General features: G+C 37.5%; 1 protein-coding gene across 1 annotated transcript in view; it reads left to right on the top strand.

Annotated features, from left to right (window-relative positions):
- Positions 1-16,564, top strand: part of LOC127801730 (callose synthase 2-like) — a 77,688-nt gene that overhangs the window by 33,568 nt on the left and 27,556 nt on the right. Inside the window, exons 11-21 of the mRNA XM_052337097.1 lie at positions 2,872-3,009; positions 3,112-3,188; positions 3,272-3,365; positions 4,963-5,085; positions 5,205-5,322; positions 8,626-8,960; positions 9,142-9,194; positions 9,286-9,346; positions 9,942-10,023; positions 10,121-10,170; positions 10,256-10,342. Of these exons, the coding sequence (XP_052193057.1) occupies positions 2,872-3,009; positions 3,112-3,188; positions 3,272-3,365; positions 4,963-5,085; positions 5,205-5,322; positions 8,626-8,960; positions 9,142-9,194; positions 9,286-9,346; positions 9,942-10,023; positions 10,121-10,170; positions 10,256-10,342 (1,218 nt within the window). The remainder of the gene's footprint in view (positions 1-2,871; positions 3,010-3,111; positions 3,189-3,271; positions 3,366-4,962; positions 5,086-5,204; positions 5,323-8,625; positions 8,961-9,141; positions 9,195-9,285; positions 9,347-9,941; positions 10,024-10,120; positions 10,171-10,255; positions 10,343-16,564) is intronic.

Here is a 16,564-nt window from a genome sequence, read left to right as displayed (position 1 = left end):
CTCCATATAATCAAATTACTTCCAAGAAACACACACAACCCACTGGTAGATCGATGAGTGACCCGACAACCTGCGTGATCAGCATCTGTATACACTGTGAGAGAGAGATCAACTGAGGAGGGAGAAAAGAACAACCCCAAACTGAGGGAACCTTTAAGATACTGAAGCAAACGCTTGCAAGCGACCTAATGTTGCTGCTTAGGAGCTGAAAGAAACTGACTAAGCCGATTAACAATGAAAGCAATATCCGGTCTGGTATAGGTGAGATATTGCAAGGAGCCAATCACAGTGTGATAGAGAGAAGGATTTGAGAAAGACTCATCCTCATCAGTTAAAGAGTCTGCTATGTTAACTAGATTCTCACAAGGCTTACAATCTAACATGGCGGTTTTCTTTAACAAATCAATTGTATACTTAGTTTGAGTGAGGTAAAGGCCATTAGTGTTATGGTGAGCCTCAAAACCAAGAAAATAGCTGACAGAACCCAGAGTTTTGAGAGCAAAATGTGTATTCAAATTCTGAATACAAGCTTTAAGGGCTGAAGAATCTGAACCAGTAATCAGTATGTCATCAACATAGACTAAGACAAATAGAGCAAACTGAGCAGTTCTCTTAACAAACAAGGAGGCATCTGAAACAACTCTAATGAACCCCAAGACTGCAGGGCAACTCTCAGCTTGGTATACTAGGCCCTTGGTGCTTGTTTTAACCCATAAAGAGATTTTTTCAGCTTGCAAACATGAGTAGGGAACTGAGAATGAACAAACCCTTCTGGTTGAGACATAAAGACATCCTCACTCAAATCACCATTCAAAAAAGCATTGTTGACATCCGCTTGTTGGATGTCCCAGCCAAAGAAAACAACACTCGAATTGTTGGGGCTTTAACAACAGGACTGAAAGTCTCGGCACATTCAATGCTAGGATTTTGATGAAATCCCTTGGTCACCAAACGTGCTTTGTAACTAAGAACTGTATCATTTGCCTTATATTTAATCCAGAAAACCCACTTGCAACCAATAACATTCATGTCTTTAGAGAAATGAACTAAATCCCAGGTGTGATTACGTTGTAAGGCAGTATATTCTTCTTCCATAGCCTTGACCCATTGTGAATCTAAGAAGGCCTCACGAGCGGTAGTAGGTTCCAAAGAGCTCGCTAAGGCATAAGGGGGTGTAGTGGTAAGAAGTTTAGCCTTGGATTGGGTGACCATAGGATGAACAGAAGGTTTAGGAACACGAGAGGCTGCTAGCAACACCAACGAAGGCTCCAACAATGGAGAGGACAAGGATGATGAGGACACAGGAGAATGAGATTGAGGGACAACAGGTAAAGGCTGAGAAGTAGAAGCTTCAAGAGATGAAGCTGCAGAAGGTGGAGAAGATGATAAGGAGGAAGAACCCGAAGGTTGTGCTACTGCAGATGAAGGAAATGACGAGGAAGAAAAAGAAGGAAACGACTGAAATACCGAAGTAGATGGACAACCAGGAATAGTAGAAAGAACACCAGATGAAGAAGAAACAGACTGAAACAAATTAGGATAAGGAAAATCATCTGGATTAAAGAGAACATGTCTAGAAACATAGACACGACTAGAAGGATGCAAACATTTATAGCCTACATGACCATGACTATACCCAATAAAGATACATTTAGTGGAATGAAAGCTGAACTTATGCTTGGCATAGGGACGAAGATAGGGAAAACATGCATGGCCAAAAGGCTGAAGGATGAGATAATTGGGTGATTTAAGAGAGAACATCTCAAAGGGTGTTCGAAACTTGAGAGGAGTTGAGGGAAGCAGGTTTATAAGATAAACTGCAGTTTGGAAAGCTTCAACCCACAACTTAAGAGGCATGGCAGCATGACTTAACAAAGTGAGTCCCATTTCAGCTATGTGACGGTGTTTTCTTTCAGCAACATTGTTCTGCTGAGAGGTATAAGGGCAGGTAAAATATGGTTGAATGGCATGTGAATGTAAATAAGGTAGAAAAGCTCTAAACTCTCCCCCATTATCTGTTTGTAGAGCTTTAATCTTAGCATTATACTGAAGTTCAGCTAGTTTGTGAAAGGTAATGAAAACTGACAAAGCATCATATTTTAACTTTAGAGGGTATAGCAAGGTATAGCGGGTGTAGGCATCAACAAAAACAATGTAGTAACGATATCCTTCGGTTGATAAAGTGGGAGAAGGCCCCCATAGGTCAGAATAGACCAGTTCAAGTGGTCTAACTGTTGTGACTAGTTCAAGTGCCCTTACATCGAGGCACCTGATAACTGCCTAACAACAATAAACAAAATAGAAGCAACAACATAATACAGCAACATAACAATACAATAAGTTGCCCGTTATACTCTCACAACAACAATATCTACAACTTGAAAAGTAATTAAACAACTTTAGGATAATCTGTTTTTAATCTATGCCCGAGAGTTGATAGGCTTCTTCTTGGAATTTCAATCTCGTCCAGCAATCCTGGATAGTTAGGATCAAGGACAACTGAATGTTTCAAAGAGCTTACCTTCATTCTTCTTTTTAGTGCTCAAGTACAGAAAGATAAGGTAGCATTTCAGAACTAACAAGTTGACCTTTTCTTCTTCTTCTTCTTTCTTCATTTCATTTTCTTTTGCATCAATAATAGTTGCAATAATGAGTTCATTTTTCTTTAAACTTTCAAATTTACCTATACAAGCATGAGAATTTGAGCCCAATTCAGATAGCGAATTTAGACAGTTTTCATTTGTCTTATTATGTTAAATTGCTCTTGCAGTCTGTGAATGGGAAATTATGGTTACAAATGATTGTATATTTCCTTTTTCTCCTTTTCTGACATTTTAGGTATATTCATTTCTTCTCCTTTTTAACTTTCAGATGGCATTTGAACTGTATGGTATGCTTGCCGGTAGTGTAAGCTCAATGACAGGCGAACACATTAAGCCTGCATATGGTGGCGAAGAGGAGGTTTTTTTAAAGAAAGTTGTAACTCCAATCTATAACGTGATAGCACAGGTCTCGCTTAACTTGTTTTTTTCAGCCTCTTAAGATCCTACTGTGATTTTTTACTTTTTATTTTGTTCATATCTTAAAAATTTGCTTCTTTGTTTCTCACAGGAATCCCGGAGGTGCAAAGGAGGAAAGAGTAAACACTCTCAGTGGAGGAACTATGATGACTTGAATGAATACTTTTGGTAGTATTATCTTTTCCCTTACGTTATCACTTTCTAAAATTTTGTGTAGTTGGCCATATGCAATCAATGTTGGGATATTTTAGGTCGCTTGATTGTTTCCGGCTGGGTTGGCCAATGCGTGCTGATGCTGATTTCTTTTGCCTACATGTTGAACAGCCTCTAGCTAATAAGAGTGAGGTAAAATGCTATGTGTATGGCTTATTTCCTGATTTGAAAAGTCTACCTTGTTTGTCAGATGTGCGTATCTCACATTTTTTAGCAAATACTTGTATATTTCAGCAAGTTCGTATTCAGATATAACAAGTTCCTTAGTTTTATGTCTCCATTTTTTTCCCAGCTCCTACAAGCTGTTCTGTTGATAGTTTGGTGAGGTGATTATCTTGTTTTGTAGCTTTCCAAAAAATCCTTAGCTTAATCCTTTGCAGTTAGCATGTTTAAGTATAAGAACTTGTGTCTTACTTATCTAAATCCACATTAATTAAGATTTAGAACCAGAAACTGTTATCAGAAACATTTAGATTTCTCCACTGTGTTGCTAAATTAGATGCTAGGCAGGATATTTGCTGGTTCTTTGATATTTGGCACTGAGGGAAGTTAATTCAGTAAACTGGTGCTATAGACCCCAGGTTCACTCTGGATGGTTCCATAAAATGTAATCTGTGTGACCAGCTTTGAAACGTTCTAGATATATTGAACTTTCTCATATTTTATAACTGTTGCGCCTCTTTGGTATTGTTCTGAAAAGTCAAAACCTTTCCAGTTGTCCATTTAAAAGTTGAAGTGTAGTATTCTGAGAACCATGTGCCCTTGAATTATATTTGAGATGTTCTACAGAATGGGCTACATCATAGACCTGGTGTCCATACATGTGAGGTTCACCTGTGGTTGAATGAATATCTTTGTAAGCTGGGATTATATAGCTCATACATGTCTCAGTGGTTGTACCAAGACCCTGGTATTCAGAGTACTATAGCCAATATTACATTGTGAATGAATTCTCATTTTTCTACCTGCCAAAACATTCGGACACATTCCCATGACTGTTTCACTGCATCCAAAACTCGTCTATCAAGACAAACTTAGAAGACAAAGGATTTTGGCTGCTATGTATGAGCGCTTGGGTGTTACTATGAGGCCTTACAAGGTGATAACATAGGGTCACTGAACCATGGAATTCTGTTGCCTATACTTGTCTATTTGCACACTCTGTGGGTCCTATTCGTCTCTTACTTTCGGATGTCTATTTCTTTGCTGATTACAAGCTTGGTACTAATTCACATGTGTAGGATAAATTATGTAAGAGAATAATAATCTACTAGTTCCTTGAAGTAGCATAAAGGGCCCTGTAGTGATATCAGCTGGAAATAATTTTGAGTTTGTCCATCAAGGAGAAAAACTCTGCTTATTTAAATCTTTCTTTTAATTCCTCATTGAGGAATGTAAGGTAAAAATTTCACATGAAGTCTCGTCTGTCCCATCTTCTAAAATTTATTTTGGAATATTGGTATCTGATTTAAAGTGGAGTCAAGAAACATACCTGCCTTGAATTTAAAAGGAGCTATGGAAAGGTGGATCTGCATTGTTATCACCAGAAACTGTTTCATGACTTGAACTAAAGCTTTTCTTAGATATTGTTGAAAACTTACCAATGTTGGAACTAACAAGCAGGTTTGGTTGGTCACTTAAGTTTTATGATTGAGACTCTGTCTCCCCCTTTCTTATGCTTCTGATACAAAATGTTGCCTTTCTTATACTATATGCTGATTATTTTCAGGATATCAAACCAACTACTGGGAATCAATGGACAAGAAAAATTAATTTTGTTGAGATATGCACATTTTTGCATATTTTTAGGAGTTTTGATAGAATGTGGAGCTTCTTTATCTTGTCTTTACAGGTTGGATTTCTTCTTCTAAACTCTGTGTGTGTGCGTGCACGCGCCGTGTTTCTAATTGCTGGTTTTTTGCAAGTCTTTTGTTAACGTTTGATATCATTTTTCTTGAACTATCATTTAAGGCAATGATCATCATTGCTTGGAATGGATCGGGAAAGCTGAGTTCTATATTCGAGGCTGATGTGTTCAAGAGAGTATTGAGCATCTTTATTACTGCTGCAATATTAAAACTTGCACAAGGTGAATTTGTCACTCGCTTTTCCTCTTCTGGTTCCTTTGTACCTAGCTGCCAAACACCTTGGTTGACATAACAGTTATTTTACTTTTTGCAATTTGTTGTTTTGATTTGAAGAAGAGAAGTTCACATTTCATGGTAAAGAGAAAAAAATATCTCAATTTGATTTTAGAGATTTTCTTTTCCCCTAAATTTCATTTGAATAGAAGTACATCCTGTAAGCAGAACTTATTATGTTAGATATTGCAATATATCTATACATTAACAGTTTCTCCATTTACCCAAATCCAACCTCTCATACATGGGCTGGAACATAGGTTTTGTGGTGCTAGTGCATATTTTAATTACTGAGAGAAAGGGAGGGGGAGATTATTGTTGAAATCTCTCCGTCTTTATGTTAAGTGCTCTTAACTCTTTCCTTCAATGATGAGTCAAATATAGAACTATTCTTCTGGATCTTGCCCATCTTTCTAAAATTTTGATGCCTGGTTAAGCTTTTCAATGGACAAGTATGCATGTTGTCCAGTTTTCTTAATCAGCTATTAAGCTATTTCCTTCATTCTCTTGTCTTTCTCATTTCTGTATCTTCCTATTGAAGCATATCAATACATTACTTTTGTATTAAATCTTTGAAGAAATTCAATAAAGCTCTAGCTGAATTCTCTTGCATTCTATCTTGTTGGTGAAAACTCAACTTTCAGGTTTCAAGAGTGTTGAATAGTTAACCTGCTATCTACTAGCTTAAGCTTTTAGATTAGATGGTGGTTAACTATTCAGCACTCTTGAAAGCAGGTTAACTTTGTTATTATTATTATTATTACTACTCTCAACACACCTCCTCATGAGTAGCCAAGTTTCAATGCATAACTGGTCCAAACACTTGCAATTATTTAAATGTTAAGTTATTGGCAAGGTTTGAACTCAGAACCTTTGCTTGCTCTGGTACCATGTTGAATAGTTAACGACCATATCATCTAAAAGTTTAAGGTAGTAGATAGAAGGTTAACTTTATCTTTTATATTATTATTTTTACTCTCAACAAAGAGTTTTAAGTTTTAGAAGTTTTGGTGGTATTTTGTTCAGCCTCTAGTTAGAATATTTATCAAGTTTTCAGAAAGATTTGGGTGTCTTCTCTATGTTTCCAATTTATCTTTTTATTTGATATTACAAATGTTTCCCTATGTGCTAATTTACTTCATTTATTCTAATATATAAAGGGAACATAGTTTTGGCGTACCTTTTAATGTAGCCCTGCCATACTTTCGGATTCTCAAAAGCCCTTCATTGTAATTGCACAAAATTCTATTATCGCTTTGTTTCTTTTTTCTTTTTTTTTTAAAGTTGGGGTTAGTAAAGTAAAATCACCCAAATTCTGTTATTTCTTCGTTTTTTATCCTGTAAATATTTGGATATTTGAAACTTCGAATTATTTAAAAGCAGAATTAGAAAATTTCGGTAAAGATATAGATATCACTATTTGAAACTTTGAATTATTTAAAAACAAAAATAGGAAATTCTATAAAGATTTGGATATTTGGCACATTGTATATGGCTTTAAATTGCACTAACCACTATAAATAAAATTGTGCAAATATGTCTAGATATACTTTTTATTATATCATATTATTATTTAAATTTAAAATTTTCTAATCTATTATATAAGCAAACCCTGGTTTTCATGTTACATGTGAAGATTTCCATCCTTTTGATTTCCCAGAATGCCCTTCATCCTAGATGCACAATTGTTTAAAGAAACAATTAACAGGCCAACTTAGGGTTAATAGAGTTAAATCACACAATATATAATATCACCTTCTTTATCTCTTTATATAAATATATTTTATTTGAATAGTTTAATATACTTCCCTATTCTGATTTCTTCTGTAAAGATTCTAAAAAATATCGAATATGTATACCACGTTTATTATCCTTTTGTAACTATCTGTTTTTTCATTGCAAGAACAATAAAAGAAAATATTTCTTTGGTTAATTTCTCCAATATTGTTCATTTTTTAAATTCAAACTGGGCCTCTATAATCCTTTGTTAATATTATAATTTTCTTGACTCTTTTGATAAATAATATTCATATTTGAAATCTGCTTAAGAGAAACACAATAGCAACAATCTGCAATTGCCAAAATTTATCTCCACAACTTACTGAAATTTTTTTATCTCCAAAATATTTATTCTAGTTGGGCAATGTTTATATTTGAAATCTACTTTAAAAAAAAAAAAAAAAACTAATCCAGTTGAGATTAGTTGAGTGTAGCTTACTAAAAAAAGGAGATTAGTTCAGTGTATAGATAATTAATTAAAAATTTATGGAAATATATGTCAATTTATATTTATATGATTTTATAAAATTAACTAATAAATACATGTATACATTAATCAACTTGATCAGTAGTTAGATAGAGATAGAAGAGATGAAATAATGCAGGAGAACAAGAGTAGGGAGGGAGGGGGATGCTCTACCAAATATTCTCCTGCATTCTTAAATCTTATTTGTTTTCTCCCTAAGAGGCCATTTTTATGGGCTTCACAGAATCATTGTAACAAGTAGTTACCATACGAGCATCAACGTACCAATACATTAAAAAGGTAATAAAATTTGGTCTCCAAAGCCCTGAAAACATCTATAAATGAGGAATTACAGAAAAAAGAAATAACATTTAATACAATTCTAATTTTACATTTGACAATTGAATATTGAAGTTCTGGCAACTTGGATGCAGCAATTGTATTTATGTTTCGTAAATATTAGATTGCTATTGGAGCTACTTGCTTAGTATGTTACTAAGTGTTAATGAGTGAATGCTTATTTGTCAGTCCTGATATTTACCAGATATCGGCTCTAGATTGGTCGTATTAGATTTGGCCCTATTTTTGGGTCTATACATGTGATTTTAATGCATTGTATCAGTCTTAGTAGCTGAAGTATCTAAAACTTCATTGTTTGAGTTGCATTGTATTGGAGCAGAACAAGTTTGGTTGCCTGTATATGTCCTCATATTTTTTGATTCCACACTTGACTTGTATGGAAATTGAAGTTTTTATTGTTATTATATTTTTAATTTATTGTTCTACTACCTAGCATTATGGGTAAATCCCAAGTTTTGCTACTGCATTTGCTTCATCTCAGTGATATATTATGATTTACCTTTAATGAAAGAAGGCAATGGCTTAGTTTTTCATGAGAGGAAATGGACTATATCATACACCTAATACTTCTTGTTCAAAAATTACTATAGTAAGAATCTAGTTGGTGAAAGTCATGGTTTGATTAATGAACTCATTATATTTGCAGCTGTCCTTGATATAATTATGAGCTGGAAGGCCAGACATAGCATGTCATTGCCTGTCAAGCTAAGATATATTTTGAAGGCTGTTTCTGCTGCTGCTTGGGTGATAGTTTTACCAGTAACTTATGCATACAGTTGGAAAAATCCTCCTGGATTTGCGCAGACAATTAGAAGTTGGTTTGGCAATAGTCCAAGTTCACCTTCTCTGTTCATATTGGCAGTTGTAATTTACTTATCTCCAAATATGCTGTCTACGTTGTTGTTTGTGTTTCCATTCATTCGCCGATATCTGGAACGGTCTGACTATAAGATCATGATGTTCATTATGTGGTGGTCTCAGGTATGGAGGAAAATCTCTATGGTTTTTTCCCTACTTTTTCTGTCGTCGTAATTAGTATATGCTTTCTATTGTGATTCCATATTTTTTTTACTGTAGATATAATACCTGAAGCAAATTTACAATTATTTTGCTCAGTTTGTATTTGTTTACAGCAGTTCTGATATGTTGTGATGTCATGCAGCCACGGCTCTATGTTGGAAGGGGAATGCATGAAGATGCAGCATCTCTTCTCAAGTAAGAGTTAAATGTTAATTTGTTAGGTGGGCATGCTTGAATCATATATTTACATTTCTAACTCAAACTGTAACTGTTTCAACGTTTTCAGGTACACTATGTTTTGGGTTCTCCTCATTGCAGCAAAGTTAGCATTTAGCTATTTTGCAGAGGTGTTTCCCTCATTCATCTTCAACACTACTAGCCCTGCCCTAACATTGATTCTAGTGACAGGCAGTTATTTGTCTTCATTTTAACACGAGGTCTAGAAAAATTGATATTAAGCAGGATTGGAACTATTATTTAATTTTTTTTTTCATTAAATACTTTTGCTCCTTAGCAAATGATGGGCAAACCTTCTGCTCGTATATGTGGAAGGAGAAGGCACCAAGTGGGGCAGAAAAAGGAACAGTGTACAACTCTGTGCATAGACCTGCCGAGGCCCTACAATGGTGGGTGCCTTATCCATTGGGTTGCCCTTCATTTAGTTACTTCAAATAAAATATGTTATCATAGAGAAGTATCTCTCTCTGCTTTCACATCTGCGGGAATGATGTAAAAGCGTAGGCATTGAAGTAAGAGAAATTTGAGTGTTTAGGTAGTACCATTTAGGTTCCTTGTTATGTTGTTCCCTTGGTAGCCTCCTACCGCCTCTCACTTAACTTTTGACTTCAAATTCCTTTATCCTAATTGATTCTGTAATCCTGATATATGCAAGGGAATTCTCATTTTTTTTTTTTTTTTGGGTGGGGTGGGGTTGTGTTACAGATAAAGCCTCTTGTGGGTCCTACAAAAGATATCATGAGAGTTCATATAAAAACTTACCAATGGCATGAGTTCTTCCCTCGAGGTAACAAAAAAGAAACTGTTACATTGTTGTATTTATGTGAATATATCTGTGGGGCATAAATGAAAAATGGTGAAATATTTTCTCTTATGGTTCACAGCCAAGAGCAATATTGGTGTTGTGATTGCACTCTGGGCACCTATTATCCTTGTAAGTTATATTTATTTAATTCTGGGGGTCCAACTCTGTATCTATGCTCATTTTGTCTTGATTTCTGAAAAAATGAGTGCTGCAGGTCTATTTCATGGATACACAAATATGGTATGCTATTTTCTCCACAATTTTCGGAGGTATATATGGTGCATTTCGTCGTCTTGGAGAGGTCAGTAAAAATAACTCTGTAATCTTTGGTGCTTATATACAGCAGTTGGTTCTCTTTTATGTTCCAACCTTGGAGTCTACTGTCTCTATATTTCTGTGGTCAGGCATTCTACTACACGAAAGATGTGGTCTAAAGGATTAGTGAATACCTACATGCATATGTGATGGAGATAGTATAGCAACAGTGATCAGATTCTCCATTATTAGGTCATTTTTATGAGTATAAGAAGCATCTTATCCATACTGTTAATACATTTATCAAAGAGCTAGAACATGGGGTAAACATTTTTATTTGCATAATGCATATCTGGATATGTGACTGGGTGAATGCATGATGGCCCTCTATATGGCCTCCCTGAAGGTTCCAATGTGGCATGAGTCCTTCGCAAATATGGAACACAATTCTCCATAAAAGCTTCTGATCTTTTATTATTCTCTACAATTCTCAGTGATTTGCTTTGCTTGTACCTCAACTCCTCCATTTGGAACCCCCAGGGAGTTGTGGATAAGAGGCTGGAACCAATAGTTCTGCTAAGATGCTCGGTCCCCTTTTGCCTTTGGCATTAGGATGGGGGTCTATTCCCTCGGCCAGTTGTTGAGAGAGAGGCATTACAGGATAACACAAATTTGTTTCCTAAAAACTCAGCTGATTGGGATGCAGCCTGCTGTTCATCTTCAATTGCCGGGGGAACCACCTTGGAAATGTGGCTTCATAGGCTGCAAACATGAAAAGTTGTGCTATTCTGGGAAACTATCATGCCATTTTCCCATACATCATACCTGTCAACCAAGGGGATGACCCACCTATCTGTGTCACCTCCACTTCAGACAACAATCATCAGCAAGATTTCTTAGCTTGTATAAAGAATCTTCTCCCCTCTTTGCAGAACATATGCTCTAACTCTAAGATTGGAAGTTCTACCTCATCTGTGAGACCCCTTCTTAAATACCCTTATTAAATCAATTGTTTAATTGATAATACAGGGTATATAAAAATTTTCCTTAATTGAAACTCTGATGCTACAATTGTAGGAGCCCCCCTTTCTTGATCACCATTAATTGATTTCCTCTCCTGAAATTATGGTGTACTTTTTAAAATAATAATATTTTTATTTTGCAAGGATTTGTATTGTTAATGTGACTTTTAGAAGTCAATTGACATTATGAATGTTGTTCCACCAACTCGAACTTGGTTAAGGTGTAATTTATTTATTTTTGATTAAAGGATAAATATGTATAAATGATCAAAGGAATGTACAAGTACTCTGGGCATACCCAGGGGACATGTAACAAAACAATTACAAAAGACCCATAGCTAGAGACTCATATTGGACTAAAACATAAGGATACAAAGTAAACATTGCCTTGTATACAAAGGTTTTAATCCTCCTTATGATGCACTCTATCGTGGGCTTCGAATCCTCAAAAATCGATCTTTTACGGGCCTCCCATAAGAAATATACCATGCTGCCAAGAGCCATACTCTTAGCAATGGTTAAGGTGTAATTGACATCATGACTGTCGTGCCTTGTTTTCAGGTATGGTGCATTTATTGCACCTTGTTTTCAGCTCAAAAACACTCTTGTTGGTTGATGATAAATGCATCATATTTTGCAATATTTTATCAACCAATAAAATTGTTTTTGAACTGAAAACATGGTGCAACAAATGCACATTGTCTGAAAACAAGGTGCATTTACTACATCTTAACCATTGCCCTTAGTTTATTTAGGGCAATGGTTAGGATTACCCTTTATCTTATAGTTCTTTGACACTGCTGGTTCCTTGCACCCCATACCTTACTACATAGTTTGGGCCCGATACTATCCCCATGGATGGTTCCATAATAGAAAGCGAGGCTAGGAACCCACAGACCTTGCTGTCCAGCCTTCAGCATGTAGGCGAGGCTAGGAACCCACAGACCTTGCTGTCCACCCTTCGGCGTGTACCAAGGACAAGGAGGACCCTCTTAGTTCTCTCATGTAAGCACTAGGTTCTAATGGGGTGTATGACAGGTCTTATAGCCTTACTCTTTTAGAAATTTTCCTGAACTTATCTCACAATAGTCTTGACATAATTTTCCATTTCATTTATCTTATCCTAGATCTAGAATTCATGTAGTCGGGCCTACCTAGTGGGATCAAGACATAATTAGGGATGTGAATGGGTTCCAATTAACTCCATTAAACATGCTTGTTTTGATAAATTTTCATATGAGTCTTTTACCTATACTCATTTTTATACTTGTTTTCACTTTAAATGGGGTTAATTGGGACCTAATGGGGACCCATTTACTTCCCTAGACGTGATATCTTGTAGAAAATCATGTACAAGAAATAAAGACTATTGGGTAGTTAGGCAAACTATAGAGATAATTTTCTATACAGTTATTTAATTTCTAAGTGAGTTTTCTCTGTGTGTAACTACCACCATATGAGTAGTAATCATTTATGTATAAATTTGTCTAATTTGAATAATAATTTGAGAGAAGTTAATTTTGACCAAATATCTACATGGTATTTGAGTAATACGACAGAGAGTTCAAGGGGATAGAGAGAGAGAGCAGGGAAGGTGGTGAAGTTCTCTGCCATGGTCGGCCACTACACATCTCCTTTAACATTGTTTGCCATAGCTGTAGCCCCAGCCACAACCATCACCGTCGCTGTCACCCCTTAACCACAATTAGAACTATCACTGTTGAAGGGATAACTGACTATAGTCACAAAACTACATTGAAGAAAGCGAAGGGTCATAGAACGAAGATTATCGAGGAAGACAAGAGGGTTTGCTGCATAAAACTCAAATAGCCATCCCATCGCAGTCATCAGAGAAGATGAAAAGACGTAGTACAAAGCAGCACTTCGACAGCAAATATGGTAGATGTTGGTCGCAGGTGGACTCATGGCGAAGGAAAACAGTTGCACCAAAGGATGATTCGCTAGTTGTCATCATGTGGTCATTCAATGACAGCACTTGCAACCACCCTTATGGTCATTGCCTCATCACCACCTCGCCAAATATCCTAAGAAGATGATTTGCATGGACTTAGCCAAGAAAACCTCAAGAGTTTTTAAAAAAATCTGCCTGCCACGAATGAGTTAAATAATAGGTATGGCAAGTTGTCTTTATTTTTCTAGAGATTGTTGCTTTAGCCTTTGTGGTGGCTTTATCTTATTTTAGTTATACGGGTTATTGCTTAAGTCCAAGTCAGTGTTATTAAAGGCCCAAGGCGCACAAGGGTCTTGGAGCCTGAGGCACAAGGTGCAAGGCGAGATGTGAGCCTGGTGGAACTAGGCGCAAGGTAATAAAAAAAAAAAAATGTCCTAGTTGAAGAAAAAGGTATAAAATAAGTCCTAACTTCTAATAATATTTTAACAATCATGTTATAAAAAAAATATAAAATTCAACATATGCTAACTATGATATTTCCATGCTGGATCTTTTCTTCTACCAGCAGAGCCACTATTAGGATTAGGATCAATAGTGTTGGATGACATTTTAAATTTTTAATTCCTACAAGATTCACAACATGTCAACAACAATACCACTCTAAAGACCATCTTAAGAAACACATAAACACTACAAGTCCACAATCAAGAAAATGTTTTCATTTTGAAAAATGCTATTTTTTCTAAATCTGGAGGATTAGCGCATTATAAGAAGACATATAAGAAAATGTTTTCATTTTGAAAAACTATCTCCCGGTATTTTGATAGCTAATATTCATTGTTGTTAAAATGATTTTTAATGAATTTTTCAAGAAATAGTAGGTATGTATTTTGGGATGGTAAAATCACTAAATCCCGAGTTTGCACTAAAACCAAAATTTTATTTTCTTATTGTTATGGATTTTGATTTTTTAGATATTTTTATTGAATCCAAATGGGGGGTACTTTCTTATTTATATTTATGTATTAAAGTAAATGGAAGGTAAAATATAAATTAAAGAAAATGTGTCACATCCTAAGGGGTAAACTTGTAATTAGTCCTCCAGTTAGTTGGGTAGTTACTCGGATGTAGGAGCTACTAATTGTAGAGAAGCATAGCTAGCTGCACATGGCCACTTGGCTGGCAACTTGGCTAATGTAATAACCGTTTCTCTTATAAATAATGAAGGCTACCGAGGATGAGGATCATGTGAGAATTATGCACTGATCTTTTCCCTCCACTTTCCCTCTCAAGTTCTGCCTCTCTCTCTCTCTCTTTTCCCTCCCTCAATTCCCTTTCCCGCCTAACCTTCCTTCTCTCAATTACGAGAAGGACCCTAAGCAGATCGAGGGTCTGACAATTGGTATCAGAGCCAGCGACCTGAGCGCGGAGGATGGCTGAAGGCACCAGGGCGAAGTAGACAGAGTCCAGATTAGATGCGGTGGAGGGTGGAATGCGGCAGTGTTGGGAGCAGGTAGAGGACCGACTGGATCTATTGGAGCTAGCATTCGTAACACCTAAGAGGAGATTAATCGTAGTCGATCGGAATACGTCACTAATTTGGATAGGATAGTGGACCGAGCGGTGACGGGGTTACGAGAGGAGATCGCGGGGCTCAGCCAACAGCTTAATTAGCAATTGAGTGCTGCCTTAAGTCTCTTTGCTCAACACCCGCACGCCAGCTTACCCATCGATTTTCCCCCCAGAGCGTCTTTGGTGCCAATTCTCTTGACGCCAAGAGAGAGTCGGAGATACCCGGGACAGGGGGAGACAGACGAAGGAATGGAAATTGATCAACCTAACTTGAACCGTGGAGGAGGGGGAAATCACTTCACGTTACAAGGACCTAGAATGGACATCCCTCCGTTCGAAAAGGATAGGCCCTGGTGGTGGATCAGGCAGTGCGAGAGTCTTTTACCAGTATCGGGTGGCTGAAGGGGAGAAGGTGAACACTGCAGCCGCGTACTTGGACGATGTAGCGAACGCTTGGTTCCAGAATTGGAGCTGAGACAAGATTGAATGGAGTTGGCCGGAGTTCATTAATGGGCTCTGCAATCGATTCGGGGAGAAGACCAGGACGGACGTTATTGAAGAATTCAATAAGCTGAAATAAAGGGGAACGGTGGAGGAGTACCAGATACAGTTCGAGGAGCTACGATCACTACTGTCGCTAGCTCACCCGTCCCTGGATGAAGGATACTTTGTATCTAGCTTCATCAACGGGTTGGATGACTTGATCCGACCAACGATCAAAATGTTGTACCCCACATCAGTGGGGCAAGCTGCAGAACAGGCCAGACTCCACGAACTGTCCCTAGAAACCTTTGCTAAGAGGTATCGCCTGCCAGTGAAAGGCGTGAAGGAGGATACCTCTTACACAGGGGTGAATAGAGGCAGCAACCAATCCTGGCCAAGAAACGGTACATCAGGAAGAAATCCACCAGCCCAATTACCCGCCAGGTCCCTATCCATAGAACAGAAGAGACAACTGGGACTTTGTTTTAGATGCGGGGAAAAGTATGGAGCGGGCCACCAATGTAAAAGGATGTTGTTGACAATGGAAGGGCCGGGAGAGGAAGATAGGGATGAAGCTGAGGAGGAGGAACTAGGGGAACCTATAGAAAATGAGGAAGGTGGGGAATTGTCTATGCATGCGCTGCAAGGCCAGACCTCGGGCAAGGTGCTTAAAGTGAAGGGATTAGCAGGGAAGAGGGCGTTGGTAGTTCTCATAGACAGTGGTAGCACCCATAGTTTCCTTGATGAGGAAACAACTGCTGCGTTACAATGCCCTCTATAGGTGACTGTCCCACTCTCTGTATTGATCGCCAACGGCAGCTGAATAGTGAGTCAATCAAAATGCGTGGGGTTCAGATGGGTGATGAATGGGCATGAATTCAATGCTGATCTGCGAATTTTGAGGTTAGGGGGATGTTATGTGGTTCTAGGGGTGGACTGGATGCGAACGGTAAGTCCTTTGGTCTTTGACTTCAATACATTAGAGGTCACCTTTGACAGGGAAGGTCAAAAGATAACTCTGGCAGGATGCCAAGGAACAGGGGATTGCAAGGCAGTAATGGGAAAGAGATTGCAAAGGCTGTTGGAACAAGGGGGGACGACCATAGGCCAGTTACATTCCTTGTATGCTAGAGAAGTGGATCTCAGTGAAGAGGAGGAGGTTGCACCAGGCCAAGGGAACAGTGGGAAGCAACACTGGGACAGATCTCTACTCACAACAGAAAATCAGGTACATTCTAATGGCTCAATTCACACATTGCTAATGGAGTTTGAGGATTTA

Source organism: Diospyros lotus, chromosome 5 (assembly GCF_014633365.1).
Source record: "Diospyros lotus cultivar Yz01 chromosome 5, ASM1463336v1, whole genome shotgun sequence".
Classification (NCBI taxonomy): domain Eukaryota; kingdom Viridiplantae; phylum Streptophyta; class Magnoliopsida; order Ericales; family Ebenaceae; genus Diospyros; species Diospyros lotus.
Note: the sequence above shows the minus strand (reverse complement) of the source record. Positions and strands in the feature narration are given on the sequence as shown.